The sequence below is a fragment of the Staurois parvus genome, unplaced genomic scaffold (assembly GCF_062004578.1).
Source record: "Staurois parvus isolate SC_StPar_1 unplaced genomic scaffold, SC_StPar_1.0 ptg000153l, whole genome shotgun sequence".
In the NCBI taxonomy this organism is placed as follows: Eukaryota; Metazoa; Chordata; class Amphibia; order Anura; family Ranidae; genus Staurois; species Staurois parvus.
The window spans coordinates 6,886,390-6,912,280 of record NW_028317949.1 but is presented as its reverse complement, the minus strand read 5'-3'; the positions used below and the strand labels follow the sequence as shown (position 1 = coordinate 6,912,280).

Genomic DNA, 25,891 nt, shown 5'->3' with positions numbered 1-25,891 from the left:
AGATTCTCGGGCTTTAGAATCAATTGGAACAAATCTGTTTTGCTTCCATTAGACCCATTAAACCAAGAGCTACCCCATGTCACCTCTAAAATTAACATTGTTGACTCTTTTATATACTTAGGAGTTATTATTCATCCGGTAGTGTCTAGCTACTTGGAGTTAAATTTGTGTCCTCTGTTAGCCAAAGTTAAAGAAAAGTCTGCTTGCTGGTATAAGCTCTCCCTAACGATAATTGGATGCTCTAACTTAATTAAAATAATCTGAGCCCTTCAATTACTATATATCCCGCATAACTCTCCCACTTGGGTATCACAAAAATTGTACAAACAGGTTGATACTCTATTCCGAGAACTTATTTGGAAAAAGAAATCTCCCCGAATTAAACTATCCACATGTCAAATGGAAAGGGATGCTGGTGGATTGGCCATCCCACGCCACACAATGTATTTTTTTGCCACTCAACTTCAGCATCTTCTGGGCTGGGATAACCTTGATTTTACAGACCCTATTCAGGTGATTTTACAGTCTATTAGGTCTAAATACTCTTTGCTTTCCCAGATGGAAGCTGAAATGTTTGCATCATCCCAACACTTTCCCACACTGTTTCTTTTTCATCAATTATGGTCTTCTGTTAATAAAATACTGAAATGGGAGGGTTTTATTGATAGTACCCCACTCTGGAATAACTTGCTCCTTTCGGAGGTCAACAAATTAAAAGGTTTTGAGATGTGGCAGGAAAGAGGGTGATATATTTACCCCAATTGTATGATGGCCATGCCTTAAAGATATTCCAGGCTCTTCAGATGGAATTTAATCTCCTAACACAGATGTTTTTTCAATACTTACAGTTGAGACATGCCCTAACTACCCAGGCTCATACATATAATCTAGTAGAGAAAAAAAAAACAATCTTATTGTTACTTAAGCGAACCGGTTCTAAAAAAGGTCTAATTTCTCAATTATATGGGACTCTGATGATGGAGATACACTCAAGCATATCTATCCCAGCTAGATGGGGATGGGAGGAAGATTTAGGACCACTGGCAGATAAACTATGGAAAAAGGCATTGCAATCCCTCCCTATGGTGTCTTTGTCACCAACACAGAGACTCACCCAACTCTTCATACTTCATAGGGTTTATCATACTACGATTAAATTGTATAGATGGACACAGAGGACAAGGGGGAACTCTTTACATCTGGAGGAAAAGAAATTTAATTTCCAAACATGGAAAGGTTTCTTCACAGTGAGAGCTGTGAACATGTGGAATAGACTCCCTCAAGAGTTGGTTCTGGACAGCTCAGTGGATTGCTTCAAAAAAGGCCTGGATTGTTTCTTAGATACACAGAATATAACTGGATACTAACATTTATAGGTAAAGTTGATCCAGAGAATATCCGATTGCCTCTCGGGGTATCAGGAAGGAATTTTTTTCCCAGCAGGAGCAAATTGAATCATGCTTTGCTGGGTTTTTTTTGCTTTCCTCTGGATCAACTGTGGGTATAGAATTATAACTTTTTTTTTTCTGTGGTTGAACTGAATGGACTTTTGTCTTTTTTCAGCCAGACTAACTATCTAATTATGTAACTATGAATCGTAGAGACACAGATTTGTGTCCTAGATGTGACAGAGGTCTGGCGGATCTTATACATATGCTATGGAGATGCCCGAAACTTCATCGATATTGGCAAGATATTGTCTCTCTGATATCCTCCATTTATCAGGCTACCTTGTCCGCAGAACCTAAAATATGTCTTCTTAATATGTTTGATGAGTCTATTGTACCCATTGAGCTGATGCCTTCTGTCACCAGGTTACTCTATATAGCACAGAAATTGATAGCAAAAAATTGATATCGCCGAGCCCTCCATAACAAAGTGGAACACTCAGTTTAACAATGTAATCTCCAGAGAAAAACTAATATTTAAACACAGAAACTGTATTAGAAATTTTTAAATTATATGGGGTCCCTGGCTGGCAACATCTGGTTTGGCTCTGCTCCATATGATAGGAAATAGATTGTTCTCTCTGTAATTATGTGGGGCCCTTTGTTGTATGGTATAATAGCTGGAATTTACAAGTTTGTGGAAAGACACATGCAGCTACATACTATTGGAAGGAATAACAGACTTGGGTCAACTTGTGCTAGTTTAACAGTTTTATTGTCTAGGATATATGTTCATACGGTGTATACAAAATGACCCCCCTTTTTTTTTTTCTTTTGTATGTGTGCTATTTACTGATTGCTATTTTATCGCTGTATGACCAGTGTCCTTTGATTTTTTTGTAGTGTGTTGTGCACAAGTTGTGCGTTTGTTTGCTTGTTGATGCAGTTCCTCTCCATGGCGATCATGGGCATCTAGAAGTTTGTTATGAGCTCCAGTATATTCACTGATATGTTCCTCTAAAATGTCAGTGCATTCTTCCTAAGCATCTACTCTGTTATGAATCTGTACAATAGAGCCCTGTAGCTCTCTATGGAGATACTTTTGCAAGGTAAGAAGCATTGATTTTAGATTGGCTTCAGTGACAGGGGTATCAGTTATAGGCAGGGAGACTAGAGATTGAGTTTTCCACATTCTCTGTGAGATGCCTAGAACTGAACTAACCCAGTGCTGCTTCATAGCCAAAAGAGCTTTTCCAGGGGAATGTACAGAGGGTAGAAACCTGTGTCATCCCTGTCTCCAGGGATGCCACTGCTGGAGGAGGGAGACTGTCCATGTCTTCCTTGGGGTTTGCTGTATCAACCTCCAGGGTTTCTGCACAGAGTTGTGGAGGAGTTACCAGGTGGGTGCTGTGTGAGGGCAGAGCACTATCTCCAAAACTGGTGCCATCTTCAGTATTCTGCATGACCGCTTGTGTAAAGTACTGCGTGAAGCGGCGGGAGCTGACAGCTAAGGTTTTTTTTGGACATGCCACTGAGTGTCCCTGAAGTGTCCCCCACCCCCCCACTGCAGGGTAGTTTGGGGTAGTTTGAAGAAGAACCAGGGTCACTGTGTATCCTTGCCTGTGAGCGGAGCTCAGGACTCAGGCTTCCATCCTGGTCTGTGGCTTAGCAATCCCCCAAAAAGGCTCTGTCTTTTTGATGAGAAAAGCACATGACTGCATTGCCAGGAGGAATACTGTGATCTTTGTTAGTGGCAATAAACAACTGTAAGGATTACCCTTAAACAATATTTACCCTGCATGCTCCTGGCATGTAACAATATATCTGATGCTCTATCCATATGAACACTTTCACTGCAACCCATATAAGACCTCTATTTCCAGTAATGAAGGTATCTGCACACACTCCTGGCTGCTTCAGCAGCCTGAAGTGTTTGTGTACTAATCAAGGCAACTGTTGTATTTCTGATAGTATGGTTCTAGTGGCTCTAAAACCTTTCTACAACCACCTGAGCATAGCATTTTAACATTTGACATGTTGTGTCGCTATTTACTTGACACAGCCTCATCTTCTAAATTTTACAAAAAAAATGGGTTGAATAAACATATGTGGTAATACCACATGACCTAAAGAATTTGCAGCTACTACCATTTTCTTCCTCAAGGCCTCTGCTTTCAGAAAATATATAATATTGGCAGTTAAATAATCTTTAGGCCTTTGCATGTGTGCAAAAATGCAAAAATTACACTGAAGGGGGTTAATGGATTCTTAAAGTGCTTTTGATACCTCAACCAGTACCACTTTTTGCTTGATCAGAACTGGTTGGAGGAAGTAAAACTGCTGCATCTATGTTTTCATGTCTGCTTCAATTGGTTCCAATATTTGTCTAATAGTGGGGAAATGGCAGTGGTGTCAATAGCACAACAATAAAACACAAACAGGCCACCCAGAATGACACGTATAGCTGGTGTCATTGACTTATCTCCGACTCACTTGTATAAGTGTGGATCCATAAACCCAAAAGGTACATACTAAGCAAAATGGTAGTGTGACAAAAACACTCCTACCTGGAAAAAGAAGGATCACCTAGTAACCTTCTTTTTCCAGGTAGGAGTGTTCTTGTCACACTACCATTTTGCTTAGTGGTGTCAATAGGCCTGGGCATTGGGGGTACTTAGCCTGAGACTTTTGCTGGGTGTCTAAGGCCTCAGTTCTGCTACTGCTGTGTTATTATCTAAGCCACACTATAATTTGATAATTTAGTTTGCCTGCTGGTTACAATCTTCTGTGTGGTTGGGCTAAGGTTGAGACAAGTTATCAACCAGTTCCTAGTTACAGACCTTTTAGTGGGGGAAAATCTGTGACTGAAGCTACAGGTTATTGGTGCAGATGACTGCTGAGCTTGTTCACATGCTGGACTGTTCTTTTATTTGTCACTGCTCTTGTAGAAGAGACAGGCATATTGGCAATAAAGGAAGCAGGTGGGAGTTTTCTTGGTTCTGAAAATACTATTCTAAATATTTCTGGCTCCTTTCAGATATAGCTATCACTGCACTGCAGGAATATTACTTTTTTGACTAGAGATGGCTGTCTTATTTTTCTATGTTAAATGTAGCTATCCTGCTCTGCATACTTGTATAACATATCTGTATTTATTGTCAGTGATATTATTCCTTGTCTATGAGTCTGTATTATGTGCTTGTGGTTTTCCACTGTATTCTATGCAGTGACCATTGTATATACAGAATATATACACATATATATTATATCCAAAGAAATATAAAGAGAGTATAATATAGAGTCTATTTAATCACACTCCTGGAAGCTACACCTAAAACTAGGCAAGCTAGTAAGCAAAGATCGCTTCATTCAATCCTTCAATAATTTTCCACGGTTCCCGTCGTCTTTTACGATCTTAGAAACTACCATGGAAAATTAACATTATCTTTCTGTATTTGTGAGATACTAACAGAGTTTACTTTCTATATTTCATATTACCCTTGACTGCAACTGTCTAAAAGCATGTTTTTTACTAGATATTTCCCAAACCAATATTCTAGGAGTAGACAGTATTGTTGTTATAATATAAACTCAGCAGAAAGGCAGCTTTTCCTTTCACTCCTCTTTAAAAATATTTATTTTTGTTATACTGACTGAAACAGCACAGTGTCTTATTGATCAGCGCAGCTACTGTATTTTTTACCAAATTGTCCAGTTTACCCTTACCCTTCATGAGGGTATCTGTTATGGTGTCAGGTGTGAATTTTGCATTACAACCATATAATCCCTCGTAGAGCAGAAAAGACAATGTAACAATAATGTTGGTATACTTTTTGGAATAAAGCATCTGAACAGTTTTTCAAACATTGTGTAGAACTCTGTTTTACATAGCAATGGCCACAGTCACAAATCCCAACTTTATTTTTGTTTGGCAGCAGAGGAAAAGGGACAGGGCATACCAGGTAGAGCCCTGTTGAAGTTTTTCAGGACATACATTGCATGCCCAAAACCCATTTGCAGGCAAATAACAAATCAGAGCTCTATGTAAATGGTTGCAAGGGAAGGGGGGGGGGGCTTTGTTCACAGAAAAGGCAATTTTTTAAAATAACTAGTCCTTTAGAGTCGAGGAGTATGGAATTTAGTTGACCCCCTTAAATAATGTAATAAAGCCCAAACCTTTTTGGTTTAAAGCTTTTGTCATGTTTTACTGATATTTGGGCTTTCTTTGCTTCAATATGCAGATAAAAATATCTCTAAATATAATTCAGTAATAAATGTCAATGATTGACCATTGTGTTCTAAACTCTTTTGGTACATTTTAAAAATACTGGTCCTCAGACATGCTACAGCCCCTCTCATTTTGGTTTGCTTGTGGTTGTTGCAGGGGACTACCTGGCTGTGTGCACAATGTTTCTATTTACCCTTAAAGGACAATTTCACTTTTGTATTTAGGGTGTAACAGGTAACATTTTCAGCACACCATAACCCACCAATCCCCCCTTTCCTATGACAGTAGGAGGGAGGTTCTTCTCACTGCAGCCACTGTCAGCTGCTCTTCCTCCATAGCTGCATCATTCATTCAGAGGAACCAGTGATTCAATGATCTACAAGGCTTGTAGTTCTCATTGAACTGCAACAATGCTAATCAGCATCCTCAAAGGTCCTTGACTCTTCTTGAAGCTCAGTAACTGTGAGCCTGCTTCGAGGTATGGGCAAAGAACTGTATTTAGTGTCTGCAGGAGCCTGACATTGCACCAGCAATACACTGCTGATTGCAGGTAAAATACTTTGTATGCTTAAGTGTAAAAAAAATAATGCATGCATTTCTTACCTGCAAAATCATGTGCTTATATATATATATATATATATATATATATATATACAGGGAGGAACAGAAATATTTGAGCACCCTGCGATTTTGCAAGTTCTCCCATTTAGAAATCATGGAGGGGTCTGAAATTCACATTGTAGGTGCATTCCCACTCTGAGAGACAGAATTAAAAAAAAAAAAATTCAGGAAATCACATTGTATGATTTGTAAAGAATGTATTTGTCTTGCACTGCTGAACATAAGTATTTGAACACCTGAGAAAATCAGTGTTAATATTTGGTACAGAAGCCTTTGTTTGCAATTACAGAGGTCAAACGTTTCCTGTAGTTCTTGACCAGGTTTGCACACACTGCAACAGGGATTTTGGTCCACTCCTCCACACAGATCTCTTCTACATCTGTCAGGTTTTGGGGCTGTCGCTGAGCAACACGGAGTTTCAGCTACCTCCAAAGATGTTCTATTGGATTTAGGTCTGGAGATTGGCTAAGCCACGCCAGAACCTTGATATGCTTCTTATGGAACCACTCCTTGGTTATCCAGGCTGTGTGCTTCGGGTTGTTGTCATGTTGGAAGACCCAGCCACAACCCATCTTCAATTCTCTGACTGAGGGAAGGAGGTTGTTGCTCAAAATCTCACAATAAATGGCCCCATTCATCCTCTCCTTAATACAGTGCAGTCATCCTGTCCCCTTCGCAGAAAAGCACCCCCAAAGCATGATGTTACCAACCCCATGCTTCACAGTAGGGACGGTGTTCTTGGGTTGCAAGTTATCCTTCTTTTTCCTCCAAACACGGCGCGTGAAGTTTAGACCAAAAAGTTCTACTTTGGTCTCATCTGACCACATGACTTTCTCCCATGCCTCCTCTGGATCATCCAGATGGTCATTGGCAAACTTCAGATGGGCCTGGACATGTGATGACTTGAGCAGGGGAACCTTCCGTGCAATGCATGATTTGAAACCATGACGGCGTAGTGTTCTACCGACAGTGACCTTTGAAACTGTGGTCCCAGCTCTCTTCATGTCATTGACCAGCTCCTCCCTTGTAGTTCTGGGCTGATTCCTCACCTTTCTTATCAGTGATACCCCACGAGGTGAGATATTGCATGGAGCCCCAGTCTGAGGGAGACTGACAGTCATCTTTAGCCTCCTCCATTTTCTAACAATTGCTCCAACAGTTGATCTATTTTCACCAAGCTGCTTGGCAATTGCCCCGTAGCCCTTTCCAGCCTTGTGTTGGTCCACAATTTTGTCTCTGGTGTCTTTTGACAGCTTTTTTCTTGCCCATGGTAGTAGTTGGCATCTGACTGACTGTGGGGTGGACAGGTGTCTTTAAAGAGCTCAGACAGGTGCTACTAAGTTAGATTAATGAGTGGAGTAGAGGTGGACTTTTTAAAGGCACAGTAACAGGTCTTTGAGAGCCAGAATTCTTGCTGTTTCTTGGGTGTTCAAATACTTATGTTCAGCAGTGCAAGAGAAATAAATTCTTTAAAAATCATACAATGTGATTTCCTGAATTTGTTTTAAATTCCGTCTCTCAGAGTGGGAAAGCACCTACAATGTGAATTTCAGACCCCTCCATGATTTCTAAGTGGGAGAACTTGCAAAATCACAGGGTGTTCAAATACTTCTGCTCCTCACTGTATGTATATATATATATATATATATATATATATACTGTATATACACATTAGAAAATGAAAATTTTACCCAAAGAAGCCTGAACATTTAATTCCCATAATTAGTGAACGTGTTGAATGAAAATTGGCACTAAACTGAATGTCTTCTTTAAATTCTAATTTGTAGAAATATATTTAGATGTTAACACATTTTTGTGATAAGCAAATACAACATTTTGTGTATTTTTTAACAGATGGTAATCCTTAAGTGGCTGTTATTTCTACTTTAAACGTATAAAGAATCTGATTGCGAACAACATAAAAAGCAGTGCTTTAAATTCTGAAGAAATAGAAATAACTTTTGAAAAGTACACCTCCATGCGTTACCATTTGTGCCTGAAGCACACTGCTCTGTTTTTATTTCTCTTACTTAGGGCAGTTTGGCATAGGAAAAACTCTTAACAGCTTGGTTAAAAACAAACTGTTTAGCATTGAAAAACTCACCCTTAACATGACTGAGATTAACTCAATACATCCAAGATAAAAATCTTCAATCTGCAGAGCTCTGATATGCAGACATCTTCTCATGTCAATGGATGGAGTACCTCTTCCAACATTCTGTTCCTCACCAGTCTTTTGTCACCTTAATGAGGAACAGGAAGTTTATGTGCATGGAAAGAGGTTATGTTTCAGCTATAAAAGCTACAGTTGTATGCTGTACAGAAACTCACAAATTATCTTTAAATATGTAATCTCTTAACAGATAGTATTTAAGTGCCCACACAATAGATATTAAAGTGTTTACATATTTTTGACAACCATTAAAAGTTTTGTATAACTGCTTGTACTGTGAAATAATTAATTCTTAAAAGTTTTCAAAAATTGCAACAATAACTCTAAAGTCAGGTTTCTGACTTGCGTTAACATTAGGAGACTGTCAGACTGCAAATTTTCTGTTGGAAAAGAAATTAATAGGAAAAGAGAGAAGCTTTTTAGTGCTTCTGCTGTGAATGTTGAAGATTATTTTTTCCACAATGCCTACAGCTACATAGATGATTGAGAATGATTGAGAGCATCTTTTGTTTTTGTTAGACCTGCTTCATCAATGTACTGATTTATCGGAATTTGACATCCTTTAGTAAGTGCTATTCTGTACTAATGTTGTTTATTTGCAATAAACTGAGTCAGCTTTAAATCCAGACTTTGTGCCTGTTTTCTTGGGACTGCTGATGAAAACAACTTGTGTTGGTGATATTTGTCCATCTGTGATCATATTGCACAGACATAGAAGTGTTGAGAATAAAATTCCAATTTTGCATGCTGGTTAGAAAGCCCACTAGCAAGATGATGCTTGGTTGTTGGGCAGCAGAACTACAGAAAGATATCTAAACATTGCTGTTATGTATACATGTGTGGGAAAAAAACAAGAATAAAAGAATTTCAGTCTAAACTTATTTCTTTTGAATCTTAAGCACATTCAAATTCCTGCAGATCTATTTATCAGTATGGTCAAATGTGACTATACAGTACTTTTTACAGATCTCAACCAAAAGGTTTGTTTAAATCAAGTACAGGTAGAAGAAGAACTGTAATTATAGTAGGTACACTACTAGGGACCAATGCTGTGGATATGTCACCAAGCAAAAGGAGGTGGGAAGGAAGCAGCAGTGCAGGTATTTAACTTTTAAAGAAAGTTCACCTTTACACAAAAAAATAATAAATGCACATATTTTTTACAGAAAAAATGTGCATTTGTTATATTTTTTCCAACAGGAGCCTGAAGAGTATTGCTCTCTTGAGCCCATGGGTGCAATATTGGCTCATACAGACATGACCTCCGACTTTCATCCTCTGTATGGGCTTTCTATTTGAAAGCCAGAGAATGTCAGTGGACTGCAAGAGCAGTCAGCAGCACCCCTGCACCCCACTGAAACTACAAGCCTGTCTACTGTGGTGTTGAAGGGCACTTGTAATATATTAATTTACAGGAATCTCTGAATGAATGATGGGGTTGTGTGAATGGATGGGTTTTTAACAAGTGACAGTGGGTATGGGGAGAAGATCGACTGCCCACTGTCACTGGGATGGGGAGATCAGGAGGAGAGGGGGCAGAAACTGGAACATGTTTCTTCCTTAACCTCCCTGGTGGTATTCCCGAGTGTAGCTCGGGGTAAAGTTTCAGTACCAAAAGCGGTAACCCCGAGCTACACTCGGGCTTACCATGCGGCGCTGCATAGGGAGTCCCTACAACGCTTACCTTGTCCTTCGCTCCCGCAATGTGTCCCCTGCAGCGTCCCCGGCCATCTCCTCCGGCCGATGCCGGCATCTGGCTTCCGTGTTCCGGTCCCTGTGACATTGGGACGTACGGGAGCCGGAACCGGCGGCAAATTTGAAAATGTAAAAAAAATGAAATTTTTTTTAAAACGATTATTTCATAGCACAACATTCCTGTATCAAAACATTTCACATACATTTTGTCCCTACTGCTTTGTCCTGTGCCCTGCCTGCATTTTGACTGTTCTTTCTGCCTGGAAACTTAGAATAGTCCACGGCATCCAAAAAGCGTCCCTTTAGGTCAAAATCGGTTTTAGACTGGCTAGAGAACAGCGATAGTAAATCAGAACTACTTGCAGAATTGAGTGATAATGATTCATGGGGAAATTCGTCATCAGACACTGAAAACGATTTTGCGACTTTGCTCAGCGATGTGCGAACTTGGCGCTATATTTCAAATTTCAATGTTTTCGGTTTGATTATATTATTGAATTAAATTTATTATTATTATATTATTATTTTTTATGCGTATTTATTAAATTATAATTTATGATTTCGTGTTTCAAGTTTTATCATACCCGGGATGTTTACTAGACTCTTGTTCGGACAGATTTCAGTGAGTTATTCCTAAATTACAGGCCTACAATAAAAAAAATACATATTTCCATGCAAAATAATGGTACCGCTTTCAGCACCAAAAATCTGAAATAATCATACCGCCAGGGAGGTTAATATGGGTGGAACATGTCCAATGTTCCTAAGATAAACTTAGCAGTGGTTCACCAATGTCTTTTCAACATCAGCTTTTCTTTTTAGAGGTAAATGATCTTTGGGCTCTAGGAGTAGTAATCGTAGTAATAATAATAATAATATATTAGTACATTATAATATGATAAAATGATTATTTCTTCCTCACTCAATTACTCTGTGACCCTCATACAAATTCCTTTAAACTGTGGCTTTGTTTTTCAGAACTACATGTCAGCTGTCTTGTCAGTTTTTAGCCGAGGAGAAATGCAGCTATTTTTTAGCTGAAAAGAATGTCCAACCTTAGTCTTCCAGCTACTCTCTCCTCAGTGGCTCACAAGTCTTTTTTCAATATTAATATTGATTACAAGTAATAATAATAATGCTATACACCTACAAACTTACTTATACAAACTTCTGTAAACTGTGTTTCTGCAGAGCAACATATAATGGCTGTTTTGTAGCTGAATGCTAGGATTTTTTAATAGCCTTTGAAAAAATATCTTAGGCATACAGGATTGATTTTATAGTGTTGGCTGAACTGTAGCAGAAACTTTATGAACAACAATCTATTAAATGGGGAGGAGGACTGCTATATACTGTTTAGACACTCAATAGGCTTAACAACAGCCAAACAAATGTTGCTTTCTGCACAGAGAACAGAGGTATGTTGTGACTAGTAACAAATCCACAGACTCCTTCTATGCATTCTATGTCAGCTGAGGATGAGTTAATAGCAAGTGTGGCCAAAGTATGCTAAAGGAGGGACAGCTTAACAGAATTTGGATGACTAAAATCTGAGACTAGTCTATCCTTGGTCAAGAGTGTATAACCCAGATTGGCAGGAATGCATAACTTATGGAGTGCAGGGCTCAGGAAAAGGCAAAGCACAGAATGCCTCCCAAGCAAAAAAATGACCCTCTCTTCTCAATACATCCTTTATCCCTATGACAAAAACATCTCAGCACAACTTTCCTCTTCCCTCTCTGAACTGGACCTTGGTATTGCATTCTGTCCAGACTCTATGAGGATGATACTATAGTGAACCATTGGTGGAGGGGACACTTGATTGTCTTGGATCACACAGTCTCCAAATCAGTGTGACTTGTTATAACGCTGCAATTTTTGTTTATGGCACCTTAGGGTTTTGGTATATCTTTATCCGTTGCGTTCAGCTTCATGTAATATTGTTCTTTGTTATTAGCGATGACCTTTTTCTGATTATTGCATTCTGTCTGCTGGTGAGTTCCTCGGGTCCCGCTCCACAGCAGCCCATTTTCTTTCTTCTAAATGTCACTAATGCTGACATTTGTAGAATACATGGGTACAAAATTATAATCTTGACAATACATGATCAACAAACATGCAATTTGGTCAATAGGAGTCAAATGGGGGATATTTGGGGTCATGATAACACACTGTCATCACTGAAGGCTCGCTGTGGATTGGTAAGAAATAAGGAGGAGCTTTGATTGCATGGGTTAGTAGTAAGTAACACAAAGTTCAGAGATCAGCAGTATGTAACAGTGCAGGGGTTACAAAGTTCAGAGGTCCATAGTAAGCAATGCAGATTGCAGGTATTAGTAGTAAGTAATGCAGAATTCAAGTATCGTAAGTAAGTAAGTAAGGCAAAGAGCAGGAGTCAGTAGTATCTATTACAGAGTTCAGAGGTCAGCAGTAAGCAATGCAGAGTGCAGGGTTCAGTGGCACATAACCTATAGTGCAGGGAAGAAATGAAAAGTACACGGTTCAGGAGTAATAAACGCAGTAAGTAACACAGAGTGCAGGGATCAATGGTAAGTAATGCAGAATGCGGAGATCAGAAGGAAGTAAGGCAAAGTATAGGGGTCATTATTATCTAAGAGAGTTCAGAGGTCAGTATTAACTAATGCAGAGTACAGAGGTCACTGATAAGTAACCCAGAGTGCAGAGATTAGCAGTAAGAAATGCAAAGTGCATGATTTAGGAATAAGTAATGCAGTGTGCAGACATCAGGAGTAACAGAGGGCAAGGCTTCATAGTAAGTCAGCCAGAGCGCATGGATCAGCAGTAATCAATGAAAGGTTTTGCAGTCAGGTGTAAGTAATGCAGAGAGTGGAAGACAGTAGTAAGTAACAAGAATCAGCAGTAAGTAGTGTTGAGTGCAGGGGCCAGTAGTAAAAAATGCAGAGTCTGAGTATGAGACACTACAGGTAGTAGTTACTGACCAGTTAACCCCTTGCAAAAGAAGGTAAAATTAGTAAAACTCTTATTATTTTTGAACCAGTAACCCAGTGGAATATAACTGCCTGGGAGCCAATTCAGACCCCCCACCTTTCCCTTTTACTCCTAATCAAAGTATAGGCATCCAATTAAAAGACAAAAAATAAGTCAAAATGTTTCCAGTTAGATGTCATGAGCCAAAGACACCATTTGAGAAACTAGAGGAATCTGGGAAAAACTTTTTTCTAGAAACAGCACCCTAAAACTGGGGACTACTGTATGTCCAGAAACCTGGGCTGTCTGGTCACCCTACTTAATAATACAATAGTGGACCTATATTATAGCATGCACTTTAATTTGCAACAATAGCGGCCCCACTGAGGCCCTCTCCCCCCGACCCCATAACAGCCACATATACTTACTGTGGCTATATTTTTTGATAAATTAATCCAATACTGATTTCAAACCTCCATAACCCTGTATGCTTTTTTCATTTGATCTACTTTCATCTACTAAATAAGTAAAAATATGTGTAGATTTTGCCATCTTGAAATCTGGTGAACTGATCACTTCTATTGTTCTCTACCTGTGCACAAGGAGGGGTTATGGAAATGAGGATGTAGGAGAATAAGGAGAGAGCTGTGTTATAAGTAATCCATCAGAAATTATGTAGGCAGGGCTGACATCACATTTGCATCTAAATACTGTGTTGTCATGTAAAACAGGAAGCTAGGAGCACGCTATGGGGGTGATTTACTAAAACTGCAGAGTGTAAAATATGGTTCAGCTCTGCTTACAAACCAGTCAGCATCCAGTTTTTTTTTCCAGTGCTTCATTGAAAAAGCTGATTGGCTACCATGCACAGCTGCACCAGATTTTGTACTCCCCAGTTTTAGTAAATGAACCCCTATGTGTATGTGCAGAGTATTTAAAGGCATAATATGTATTTTTTTTTATTTTGCCTTGATATACAAGATTAAGGGGGGAGGTCTAGGAAACTCTGGGTTATTGTAAATTATAGCAAGTCATACACATACACAGTTCCCACAGACCCATCCTTTCACTTAAGGAAAAATGTACATATTTTTTGCTAAAATTATAATTGCCAATGATTAAATGAGGCGATACAACCCCCTCTGTGACTGTTATCCCCCCCCCCCCCCCCCAATCTATAGCCCTCCCTCTGTCTAATCACCTGAAAATTTGTAGGTTAGTGCAAATAAAGAAGTATCACGGACATTACTCAATTGTTCAAATGATTAGATAAAACTCTTCACGATCCAATCTAGCTTCTGTAGTGTCTTTACATCTCATAGGAGGATTATCTCATAATTATTTCCTAATCCTACTATGAGAAGTAAAGACACCAGAGAAGCTAGATTGGATTGTGAACAGTTTTACTGAATTACACAGTTTGGTGACTGCTGATTTTTCTTTAGTTTTTTTTTTTTTATTGTAAGTAACAATTGGGGTAGTATATTTTTCTACCTGTAACCCAGGGGGAGAGCACATGCTGTCATCAGTTTATTATCATTGCCCATGATTGCTCTGCACTTGAATGCTAGCAGCTAGTGAATAATCACAACACACATGGAAGAAATGAGTATAGCATGTAATATTGAATAATTGCTATTGATAACATAGTCTCCAAATCAGTGTGATTGGTTGCTACTACGTGCAACTTCATATGCATTGACTTCTAGTGATTAATCACATATACAGTAATTGCTTACAGGTTTAGTAGTAGAATCACACTAAATCACTTGTGTGTATTTTTTAGAACATATTATTTAGAATAAGCTGATAGCCCTAGTGTAGGGATACTGCAGTTATAGATCAGAGAGTGATATCCAGTGTTTCTGCATAAACAAAATACACAAATATAGATAATATGCTGAAGTTGTCATGTTGGCATGCAGAGTACAGAGGTAGTATCCTTCTCTGCTAGCTATTGCTTGGTTCTAAGCTCAGAGGCATGTTCATATGTGTTCTTTGTGGCTATCATATGACCTATCATGTTGCCTCCAAAGCTCCAGGAGACATGCAGGAAAGGGACCCTGCATTCTGTACAAAGTGGTAACCAGTGAAGGCTGTTGCTATCTTGTATGTTTATATGCAAGTTTATTGGCGTTTTTGCACCAGGTAAGAGTAATACATTTAAATAGTAATTAAATGTTGTGCTATGTGTCAAAGAAATATTCTGTTTTAACAAACATAGTAATCATGTAGACAAGTATAAATACACAATAAAATGTGAAAAGTGATACATATAAGTGATGTGATATATACATTCCATGTGAGGAACAATAAAGTATTCAAAGTCCACGTGAGTGACAAATTCTGCAGTAAAATATCAATAATGTTGATCTTCTTTTCATGCAACAAATTACCAATGTGAACGGACCACCACCATACGTGTAAAATGGAGGCTTACCAGATAAAAATACCCCTTATTATAGGGGGTCTTATTAGGCTCTATAGAGATGTAGCTCCATCCAGACCTCTATATCATAACCAGGACCCAGATTCCACTTAGGCCAGTAGGCCATTCCTATAGCTGTATCAGGACAATGTCGTGTAAAATAAAAATGCCTCTCATAGTGCAGTAAAACTATCTGGGTCCTAGTTATGATATAGAGATCTGGATGGAGCTACATCTTTATAGAGCCTAATAAGACCCCCTATAATAAGGCGTATTTTTATTTATTTTTTATTTATTTATTTATTTATTTTTATTTATTTTTATCTGTAAGCCTCCATTTTAAACACATAGTGGTGGTCCGTTCACGTTGGTGATTTGTTGGATGAAAAGAAGATCAACATTATTGATATTGTATTCAAGAAACAGATGTCTTTTTTCAAGAATTGTTTGTGGAAGTTGTCACTCACTTGGACTTTGAATACTTTATTGTTCTACACATGGAACATACATGATATCACTTATATGTATCACTTTGCACATTTTATTGTGTATTTATAGTTGTCTACATGATTACTATGTTTGTTTAAACAGAATTTTTCTTTCACACATAGCACAACATTTAATTGCTGTTCAACTTTATTAAGACTGGATGTCCTCTTAAAGTGTTTGCAGCTTTGTACATTGTGAAAGTTGGGAATTTAATGTATTTGGTTGTTAAGAGTAATACTTTTACACTTTGCATATCAAGCCATCTCCTACTAATCCAATAAACAGAATATACAGTTTAACCTTAATATACTGTATGCATAATTTACCTTTCATAATATATTTTGATGTTGAGGTTTTAATATGTTTTCTCTTTCAGGAGTTATCAGGACAGCATTACCTAATATGGATAGAGAAGCAAGAGAGCACTATTCTGTTGTTATTCAAGCCAAAGATATGGCAGGTCAAGTTGGAGGACTATCTGGATCAACTACCATCAATGTTACACTCATCGATGTCAATGATAATCCACCAAGATTTGATCAAAGTATGAAGGTCCTTTTTCTTTGTTTTACTTAATTATTTTATTTTATTTTTTTTTTTTATATTTCAATCATTTTTGAGTTTTTCAAGGGTAAACAAGGAAAAAACAGGGAAAAGATAAATGGTTCAGTCATACAATATTACGATAGACAAAATATCATCCATCATGTTGTTGTAATTCCGTTCTTGGGCGGACGAGATGTTGGTCTTGTTTTAGCAATATCATCAGAGGTATTCGTATGTATTTGATGAACTTTGGTGATGGGATTTCGGGGGTTAACGGGGGGGGGGGGGGTATTGGAGGGGAGGTGGGGGAGGATAGGAATGAGGGGGGAAGAATATAACTGGGAAATTGAGGAGATACCAGTCTTGGTATGGGATGTGATTTCATCTCTTGAAATGTCATCAGGGTTGTATAAAACATTTTGGGTGATTTAGCCATCGGGTCCACTAGGTATTGAATTTGTGGTAGGAGGAAGTGTTAATTACGGATAGTTTTTCCATTTGACATTGGGTGTTAAGGTCTATAATTAATGAAGTGATTGAGGGGGTATTATTCGTGTTCCATAATCTAGTAATATTAATTTTTCCTGCAAAGAGTATGTGGGTAATAATTGTTCGGGAATGGGTAGGGAGTTTCGCTATTCCAATGTGAAGGAGTGCTAATTAGGGGTTCTGGAATATCAGAGTTTTGTTTATTTTGGATATTAATTGGAATGTAGTAATTCCAGAAGGATCGAAGTGACTTGCATGACCATAAAATATGAATTGTTGAGCCTAGTTCGCCACAATATCTCCAGCATGTAGAAGAATGTGTCGGCTAGTAGATAGAGAGTTTACTCGGGGTCAGGTACCATTGGTGGAGTATTTTTAGATATGACTCCCAGTGGGAGCTACATCAGGTAGCTTTATAGGAGATGTTGAAGGTATTTTCCCAGCATTTTAGAGTGATTTGGGTTGAAAGGATTTTTCCCAATTGCTTAGGGAGGTTGTTTGTAAAGTGAACTGTGAGTTAATGAGGTGTGCATAGAAAGTGGAAATACCTTTACTTGGGTATTGGGGTTTGGTGAAAAAGGTGTAGGTTGTGATTGGTAGTATGGTGTTGTGGGGTAATTTATTTGTTTGTAAACAATGAGCGATTCTTAGGTATGTAAAATTTTCAGTAGTAGGGATATTATATTTGGTTTGGAGAGATTGGAAGGAGTGTAAGGATTGATTAGAATGGAGATATGCTAATTTAGTTATTCCTTGTTTTGCCCATTGAGATAGGTCCAAAGAGGGGATGAAGAGGTGTAGTATGTTGGTTGGAGTAGGTAAATGTTTAATACCTTTGAATTTAGTGGATAGAAGGTCTCGCCAAGCTTGCAGTGAAGCTATAATGCTGGGATGTTTTAGGTGGGTTTCTATGCTTTTGGACGGTGGGGACAAGAGTATATTTTGGGGTTTAAGTGATTGGAAGGGAAGGGTTTCCATTATGGACCAGATTTTTTCTTTCAAAGGATTCCACCAAAAATATAATTGGTCTAAGAGGGTAGCTGTGTAGTAAGATTTGAGGTGCGGGAGTCCTGCTCCTCCTTAAGTTGTAGGTCTTATTAGAAGATTGGTGGCACATCTCGGTTTTTTTGAGTTCCACTTTGTAAGGATTGATTGTAGTTTAGAGAAGAATGAATTAGTGATTGGTAAGGGGAGTGTACGGAATATGTACAAGATTTTGGGTCAAATATACATCTTTAGTGTTGCCAATTGGCCTAGTTTGGAGAGTTCTGAAGCGCGTAGAGTGTTTAGTTCTTGGGGTATATTTTCAAGTACTATTTTGTGATTTGCTGTGTATAGGTGGTCTATTACTGGTGTAAGTCTGATTCCTAGGTATGGGATGCTACTTTTTTCCCATGAAAATGGGAATTGTTTGGCTAAGATGTGAAGGTTGAGTATGGAGGCTTTGGTTTAGTTAAGTTTGTAGTATGAAACTGTTGAGTAGGTATGTAGATGTGAGCGGATCGCTTGGAGGGATTTTTTAGGGTTAGTCACCATTAATATTATATCATCTGCAAATAGGATAATTTTGTGTTCCATGTTAAGATGTGTGATTCCTGTGAATGTTCTGTCCTCTCTGAGTTTGGAAGCTAGGGGTTCAATAAGGAGTGTAAATATTTTCGGGGAGAGTGGGCAACCTTGTCTTGTACCGTTTGAAATGTCGAAAGGATCGAATAGTGTGCCATCTGGCGGATGGTTGAGAATATAATGACAAGACGGCTTTCAGCAAACAACCAAATTTTTGAAGCGTGAGGTGTAAGAATTGCCAGTGTATCTGGTCGAATGCTTTCTCTGCATCCAAGGATAAGAGCAAGGAGGGGGTCTTAGTACTTTCTAAATTGTGTAAGAGGGATATAATTCTTCTGGTAGCATCGGGTGCTTGGCGACCTGGGATGAAACCTACTTGGTCCGGGTGTATCAGGGTGGGTAGGTAGGGGAGAATTCTTTAGGATATGATTTTAGCGTATAATTTTACGTCGGTATTGAGTAGCGAAATTGGCCTGTAGTTCTGAACTAGTTGGGGGTCTTAGCCAGGCTTTATAATAGATTGCAACATGTCTTTGGGGAATGAGCCTGTGGAGGCAGCGTTATTAAAGAGTTTTGACAGATGTGGTGACAATTCTGTGGCAAGGAGTTTATAGTATTCGTTAGTGTATCCGTCATTTCCTGGTGATTTATTAATTGGGAGTGTTTTAATGATCGTTTCTATTTCTTTGGGCGATATTTTGGACTAGAAATTGAGTCAAGTTGGTCTGAGGATAACCGGGGGAGATTAATCGTTTGGAGAAATTGTTGTATGGATGTGGTTGTTGGTTGAGTGGTGTTAAAGTCGTTTTTGAGGTTGTAAAGATTTTGATAGTATACTGCAAATGCGTTTGCTATGTCTTGGGGGTTTGTGTTTAGGGTATTCGTAGATGGGTGTTTAATTGAGGCTGTTTTGGATTTCAGCCGTTTTTGTGAAACTGATTTGGCTAACAACGAGCTGGCTTTGTTACCAAGTGAGTAAAATTTTGCTATCATTTTCTGGAGATTCAGATCATATTTATGGAGTAGAAGGGATCTTAATTTATTTCTATCTGCTGTCAAAGATGCAGAGGTTGTTGGGTCTGGAGATTTTTTTGTTTTTTTCTTCATTTGTTTTGATTGATGTTAGGAGATTATCTATTTGTCGGGCTCTTTTTTTGTTGATGCGGGCGCTTAGCTGTATCAGAATACCTCTCATGTATGCTTTATATGTTGACCACAGAGTGGTTATGGATATACCACGGGTGTCGTTAACTTTGAAGAATGTTCTGTGTGCATCTATTATCTGCTTGTAGTCTTGGTTTTTCAGCAGGAACGAGTTCAATCGCCATAAACGGGGTATCGACAAATGTTGTTTGCTGTCAAGAGAGATTGTGATCGGAGCATGGTCTGACCACGTGATAGTGCCAATCTTGGAGGAGGTGATGTGTTGCAACGTCCATTTATCGGTGATGAAGAAGTCGATTCTAGAGTAGGTTGAGTGGGAAGGAGAGTAGTAGGTATAGTCTTTTTCTGTACTGTGTTGGCATCTCCAGATGTCATAAAGATTGTTGGAGTGGAGAAATTGGTTGAAGGCTTGTTTTGAGGATCTTTTGTTGGATGAGGATTACCGATGATGTTAAAATCGCTGCCGATGAGTAGTCTGCCATTTCTGTGCCGATTAATGGTGGGGTTAAGTTTGTTGAAGAAGTGAATTTGATTGGTGTTAGGGCCATAGACATTCACTAATGTATATGTAGAGTCGTTGATTTTGCAGATTAGTATGTGGTAGCAACCTTGTGGGTGCGCTATTTCCGCAATAAATTGAAACTTCAGGGAGTCTCTTATGGCTGTAATGACGCTGTTTTTCTTTTTGGGATTCGTTGCCATATATAGTTCTCTGTGGAGAACTGAGGAATGTTGAATTTGGGGAATTTGGATGAGGCGAAGTGGGTCTCTTGTAGGAATATGATGTCAGGTTAAGTGGTGCGGATTTCTCTCGAAAGCAAGGACCTTTTGAAGGGAGAGTTGAGACCTCGGACATTTAGCGAAGATATAGTAATCATTTTGTTGATTATAGATGGTTTGAATATCGTAGCTTTGGTAGTTCAGATGTCAGAAAGAGGAGTGGATGTCCTCGTATTGGAGAAGGTGGACCATCAGGTGTGCGGTTTTGTGAGCATGGGACTGCTGCTTTTGTTGATTGAGAGTTCAACTTTGTGAAGGGGGTTATTGAGAAGGGAAATTTTAGTGAGCGATGACTGGTAGCTTGGGGTAAGAACCAGGGTAATAACAGGGGTAAAAAAGCCTTGCAAACAACGCAAGTAACGTGTAGCAGTATCTGCTACTTTGTAAAGTGTTGGCGTGAGAAAGCATGAGTCTTCCGAGAGCTCATGCTTGAAACGGACTTGAGCGATCAGTATGTTGGATTGATCAGGGGTCGATTGCCAGCTAGTGTGTTAGAGAGTGGTGTCCAGGGAATTGAATGTGGAGGTAATATGCTTGAGTGAAGGCTATGATCTTCCTGTTTCCATCTGCTGCAGATGGTTGGATGTTGATTGATGGGAATCTGGTATAATGCTCCATGATTTCAATAATTCGATGCCTGCTTCTAGGGAGTTGATTGTGAAAAATCTGCCTTGGTGTTTGACATTCAGTTTCGTAGGGAAGCCCTATTGATATGCGATGTTGTGGTTTCGTAGTGCTTTGGTTATGCTGATGAGCTTCTTACGATTGGTTAGCGTTGCTTTAGAGAGGTCTGCATACAATTTAATGTTTGCTTGGGCTGGAGGAATGGAGGTCGGATGTCTGGCTGCAACCTTTAGTTTTTTCTTTACGTGGTAAAAGTGTATGCACGCCAGTATATCTCTGGGAATCGTCGCAGGTAGAAATGATGGTTTGGGGATTTGATGTGCTCGATCTATAGCCAATTCCACGTCAGTGAGGGTGGGAATGAGATTTTTCATATATTGTTGTATGAATGGTACTGTCAGGGCTCCAGGGTATGACCAGAGGTGTGTGACTGACGCAGGGAAACGCAGACTTCAGATATGTTATAAACAATATAATTTATTAACACTAACAATACAAACATAAACGCAGTGCAATACTAAAACATAACACAGTGCAAACAAACCAAACCAAACCACCCACAGATAACAGTACATACAATGCAAGCGTCGTCAGGCAGGCCGGGTCAATATCAATCGGGCAGGTAGGTACAGGGGGAGCAAGCGGAGAATGGTCGGGGTCACAAGCCAGGTTCAGCAGGTAGCGGGCAGCGTGGTACAGAGGGTCAGGCAGAGGGATGGTCAGGAACGAGCCGGGGTCAGAGCAGGAGAAGTCAGCAGAGGTCCAGATCAGGCAGGGTCAGCAACAAGACAGGAACAGGAACAGGATGCAGGAACAGGATACAGGGCCCAGGAAAAACACACACCAAGGCAGAGTCTGCAGGTCTGACCATCCCTTAAATACACCAGTATAAGCAGTTTCAGGTGTTTGGCTGGCTGCAAGGTTGAGTCTCTGATTGCTGGGAGCACCCGCTGGCCAGCCCTGGTACTGCAGCCCATAAGGCAGGTGAGTCCCACCATTGCTGGCCAGTCCATTCCTGACAGTACCCCCCCCCTCAAGGAGCGGCCTCAGGACGCTCCAAACAGTCCTAGCTGGGCAAAATGTTCCACCGCCCGGGTCTGGTAACTGGCGGGATATCAAAGACTGGCACACCGGGCAGGACTCCGGGCAGCGGCACACCGGGCAGTGGCCCATCGGGCAGCGGAACACCGGGCAGAGGCACACCGGGCAGAGGCACACCGGCAGAGGCACATCGGGCTGGACTCCGGGCAGAGGCACATCGGGCTGGACTCCGGGCAGAGGCACATCGGGCTGGACTCCGGGCAGAGGCACATCGGGCTGGACTCCAGGCAGAGGCACATCGGGCTGGACTCCGGGCAGAGGCACATCGGGCTGGACTCCGGGCAGAGGCACATCGGATCACCAGGGGAAGCAGCAGGCACCGGGCCACCAGGCGGAGCAGCAGGCAGCGGGCCCCCAGGCGGAGCAGCAGGCACCGGGCCCCCAGGCAGGGCAACAGGCACCGGGCCCCCAGGCGGGGCAACAGGCACCGGGCCCCCAGGCGGGGCGACAGGCACCGGGCCCCCAGGCGGGGCGACAGGCATTGGGCCCCCAGGCGGGGCGACAGGAATCGGGCCCCCAGGCGGAGCGGCGGGCGCCGGGCCCCCAGGCCGAGTGGCGGGCGCCAGACCCCCAGGCGGAGCGAAAGGTCTCGGGCCCCCAGGCGGAGCAGCGGGCGCCGGACCCCCAGGCGGAGCGACAGGTCTCGGGCCCCCAGGCGGAGCGGCGGGCGCCGGACCCCCATGCGGAGCGACAGGTCTCGGGCCCCCAGGCAGAGTGGCGGGCGCCGGACCCCCAGGTGGAGCGACAGGCACTGAGTCACCAGGCACAACAGTGGGCTCCGAGTCAACTGGCATGACCGCTGGCACTGGGTCAGACATTGGATCGTCTGGCTGGACAGCGGGCATCGGGTCACCAGGCATCAGGTCATTTGGCTCGACAGCGGGCACCGCGTCATCTGGCAAGGCAGTGGGCTCCGAGTCAACTGGCATGACTGCGGGCACTGGGTCAGACATTGGATCGTCTGGCTGGACAGCGGGCATCGGGTCACCAGGCATCAGGTCATTTGGCTCGACAGCGAGCACCGCGTCATCTAGCAAGGCAGTGGGCTCCGAGTCAACTGGCATGACTGCGGGCACTGGGTCAGACATTGGATCATCTGGCTGGACAGCGGGCATCGGGTCACCAGGCATCAGGTCATTTGGCTCGACAGCGAGCACCGCGTCATCTGGCAAGGCAGTGGGCACCGAGTCACAAGGCACGACAGCGGGCTCTGAGTCAATTGGCACGACAGCGGGCACCGGATCAGGTACCGGATCGTCTGGATCAACAGCGGGCATCGAGTCAACTGGCCTAATAGGATCATCAGGCTGGATCAGTTCATCAGGCTGGGTAGAGGCATCAGGCTGAATGGAGGCATCAGGCTGAGTAGAGGCATCAGGCTGAGTAGAGGCATCAGGCTGAGTAGAGGCATCAGGCTGAGTAGAGGCATCAGGCTGGGTAGAGGCATCAGGCTGGGTACAGGCATCAGGCTGGGTACAGGCATCAGGCTGGGTACAGACCTCAGGATGAAGTGCGGGTGCCGAGGCACCAGGCTGAACCACGGAAGGCAGGTTCTCAGATGGCAGGCTCACTGGTTTGGATACTGGCAGGATGGTATTGGTTGGAAAGAATTTTCGCTTTTTTCTGGTTTTAACTACTGGAGCACTGTAAGTAAACGCAGGTCTGCAAACGAATGGAGCAGCTGGAGACAGAGAAGAGCTGGAGGATGGAACAGGGGAGGGAACAGTTGCTACAGAGGGCTTTTTTACAGGGTTAAAGGCAGGATAGGTGCAGCGAGTGGGAACAGGGTACTGACATGCGGTAGATAGCAGGGCAGGAGGAGCTGTTGGGAAAGCAGGAATAGAGCTTTGAGGAAATAGATTAGAAGCAGGACTGGGTTTTTGTAAGCTGACTGAGGCTGGGTGCAACAAATCTGACCATGTCTGCAGTATGGGTTGAACAAAGCTCAGCTTACAAAAAGCCTGTCTGACCAAAGACTGCACTGCGTTTATACAATCCCTTAATACCTGTGGTGAACATGCAGAATAACGCTCCAGAAAGTAATCCACATCATCCTCTAATAACCATACCAGGGACTCTACCTGGTCGGCACTAAATGGCGGCAAAAATTCATCCCTGCATTCTAGCAGTTCATCCCTGGGATACTCCTTCAGAGTCTGATAAGCATACTCTCTGTCATCAAACACTAGCAGATATAAATACTCAACCTCATCAAGATCCATCCTTCCCATCAACAAACCAAGATGGCTTCCCTGTGCAGACACTTCTGGTCAGGTTTTGGCCTTGGTGTATTGTCAGGGCTCCAGGGTATGACCAGAGGTGTGTGACTGACGCAGGGAAATGCAGACTTCAGATATGTTATAAACAATATAATTTATTAACACTAACAATACAAACATAAACGCAGTGCAATACTAAAACATAACACAGTGCAAACAAACCAAACCAAACCACCCACAGATAACAGTACATACAATGCAAGCGTCGTCAGGCAGGCCGGGTCAATATCAATCGGGCAGGTAGGTACAGGGGGAGCAAGCGGAGAATGGTCGGGGTCACAAGCCAGGTTCAGCAGGTAGCGGGCAGCGTGGTACAGAGGGTCAGGCAGAGGGATGGTCAGGAACGAGCCGGGGTCAGAGCAGGAGAAGTCAGCAGAGGTCCAGATCAGGCAGGGTCAGCAACAAGACAGGAACAGGAACAGGATGCAGGAACAGGAAACAGGGCCCAGGAAAAACACACACCAAGGCAGAGTCTGCAGGTCTGGCCATCCCTTAAATACACCAGTATAAGCAGTTTCAGGTGTTTGGCTGGCTGCAAGGTTGAGTCTCTGATTGCTGGGAGCACCCGCTGGCCAGCCCTGGTACTGCAGCCCATAAGGCAGGTGAGTCCCACCATTGCTGGCCAGTCCATTCCTGACAGGTACAATGGCGTCTGTGGCGATGGATTCTGGGATCCCACGGAATTTAATGTTGTTTCGCCGGGAGCGATCTTCTAAGTCTGTCAGTTTGAGCTTGATTTGTTCGATGTCTGATGTATGATCTGTGTGTGCATCTATAAGATCGTTATGTGTGGTGCACACTTCTCCCAATTTGTTTTCGATATGGAGGATACGTTTCTCTTGGTTTTGGACCGTATTGGAAATTTGGGATAATGAGGCAGTCAGGTCATTATGTAGCGTCTGTCGCAGGGAAAGGAGCATGTTCTTCATGGAAATCTCTGTGATAGGTTGGTCAGAAGCAGGATAGGATTCAATTAAAGATGGAGCAGAAGCAGATAGTGCAGTGGTTGAGAGAGAAGATTGAAGGCTGTCAGGGGGTGATCCTAGGTCCAGTCTGGGTCTGGATTTTGCCGGGTTGCTAGTTGTGGGAGACAGGGGGGGAGAGGACTCACCAGGGTCTCCTGGATAGAGCTGTCCCTTCAGCCTGGGGTCCGGATGGTATGCAGCCTGGTGGTCTGTGTTCTCTCCTTGCTGCTGTTGCTGGGCAGACAAGCCTGTCAGCAGGGGGGTGGTGCCATCTTGGGTGTGAGTGCTGAGTAAAAGCTTGTAATTTCTGTGGGGTGACCCGGCGCTTTCCTCCTGCGGGTCATAGCCCTTTCAGATGGCAAGGGGTTAATGGCTCTAGCGAGCTGTTAATTACTCCCTGGTGTCG

At 41.9% G+C, this 25,891-nt stretch overlaps 1 protein-coding gene across 1 annotated transcript in view; it reads left to right on the top strand.

The window, feature by feature from the left end:
• CDH18 (cadherin 18) overlaps positions 1–25,891 on the top strand; it is an 835,087-nt gene that overhangs the window by 580,951 nt on the left and 228,245 nt on the right. The window contains exon 5 of the mRNA XM_089674838.1: positions 16,348–16,515. Coding sequence (XP_089530964.1) covers positions 16,348–16,515 — 168 coding nt within the window. The remainder of the gene's footprint in view (positions 1–16,347; positions 16,516–25,891) is intronic.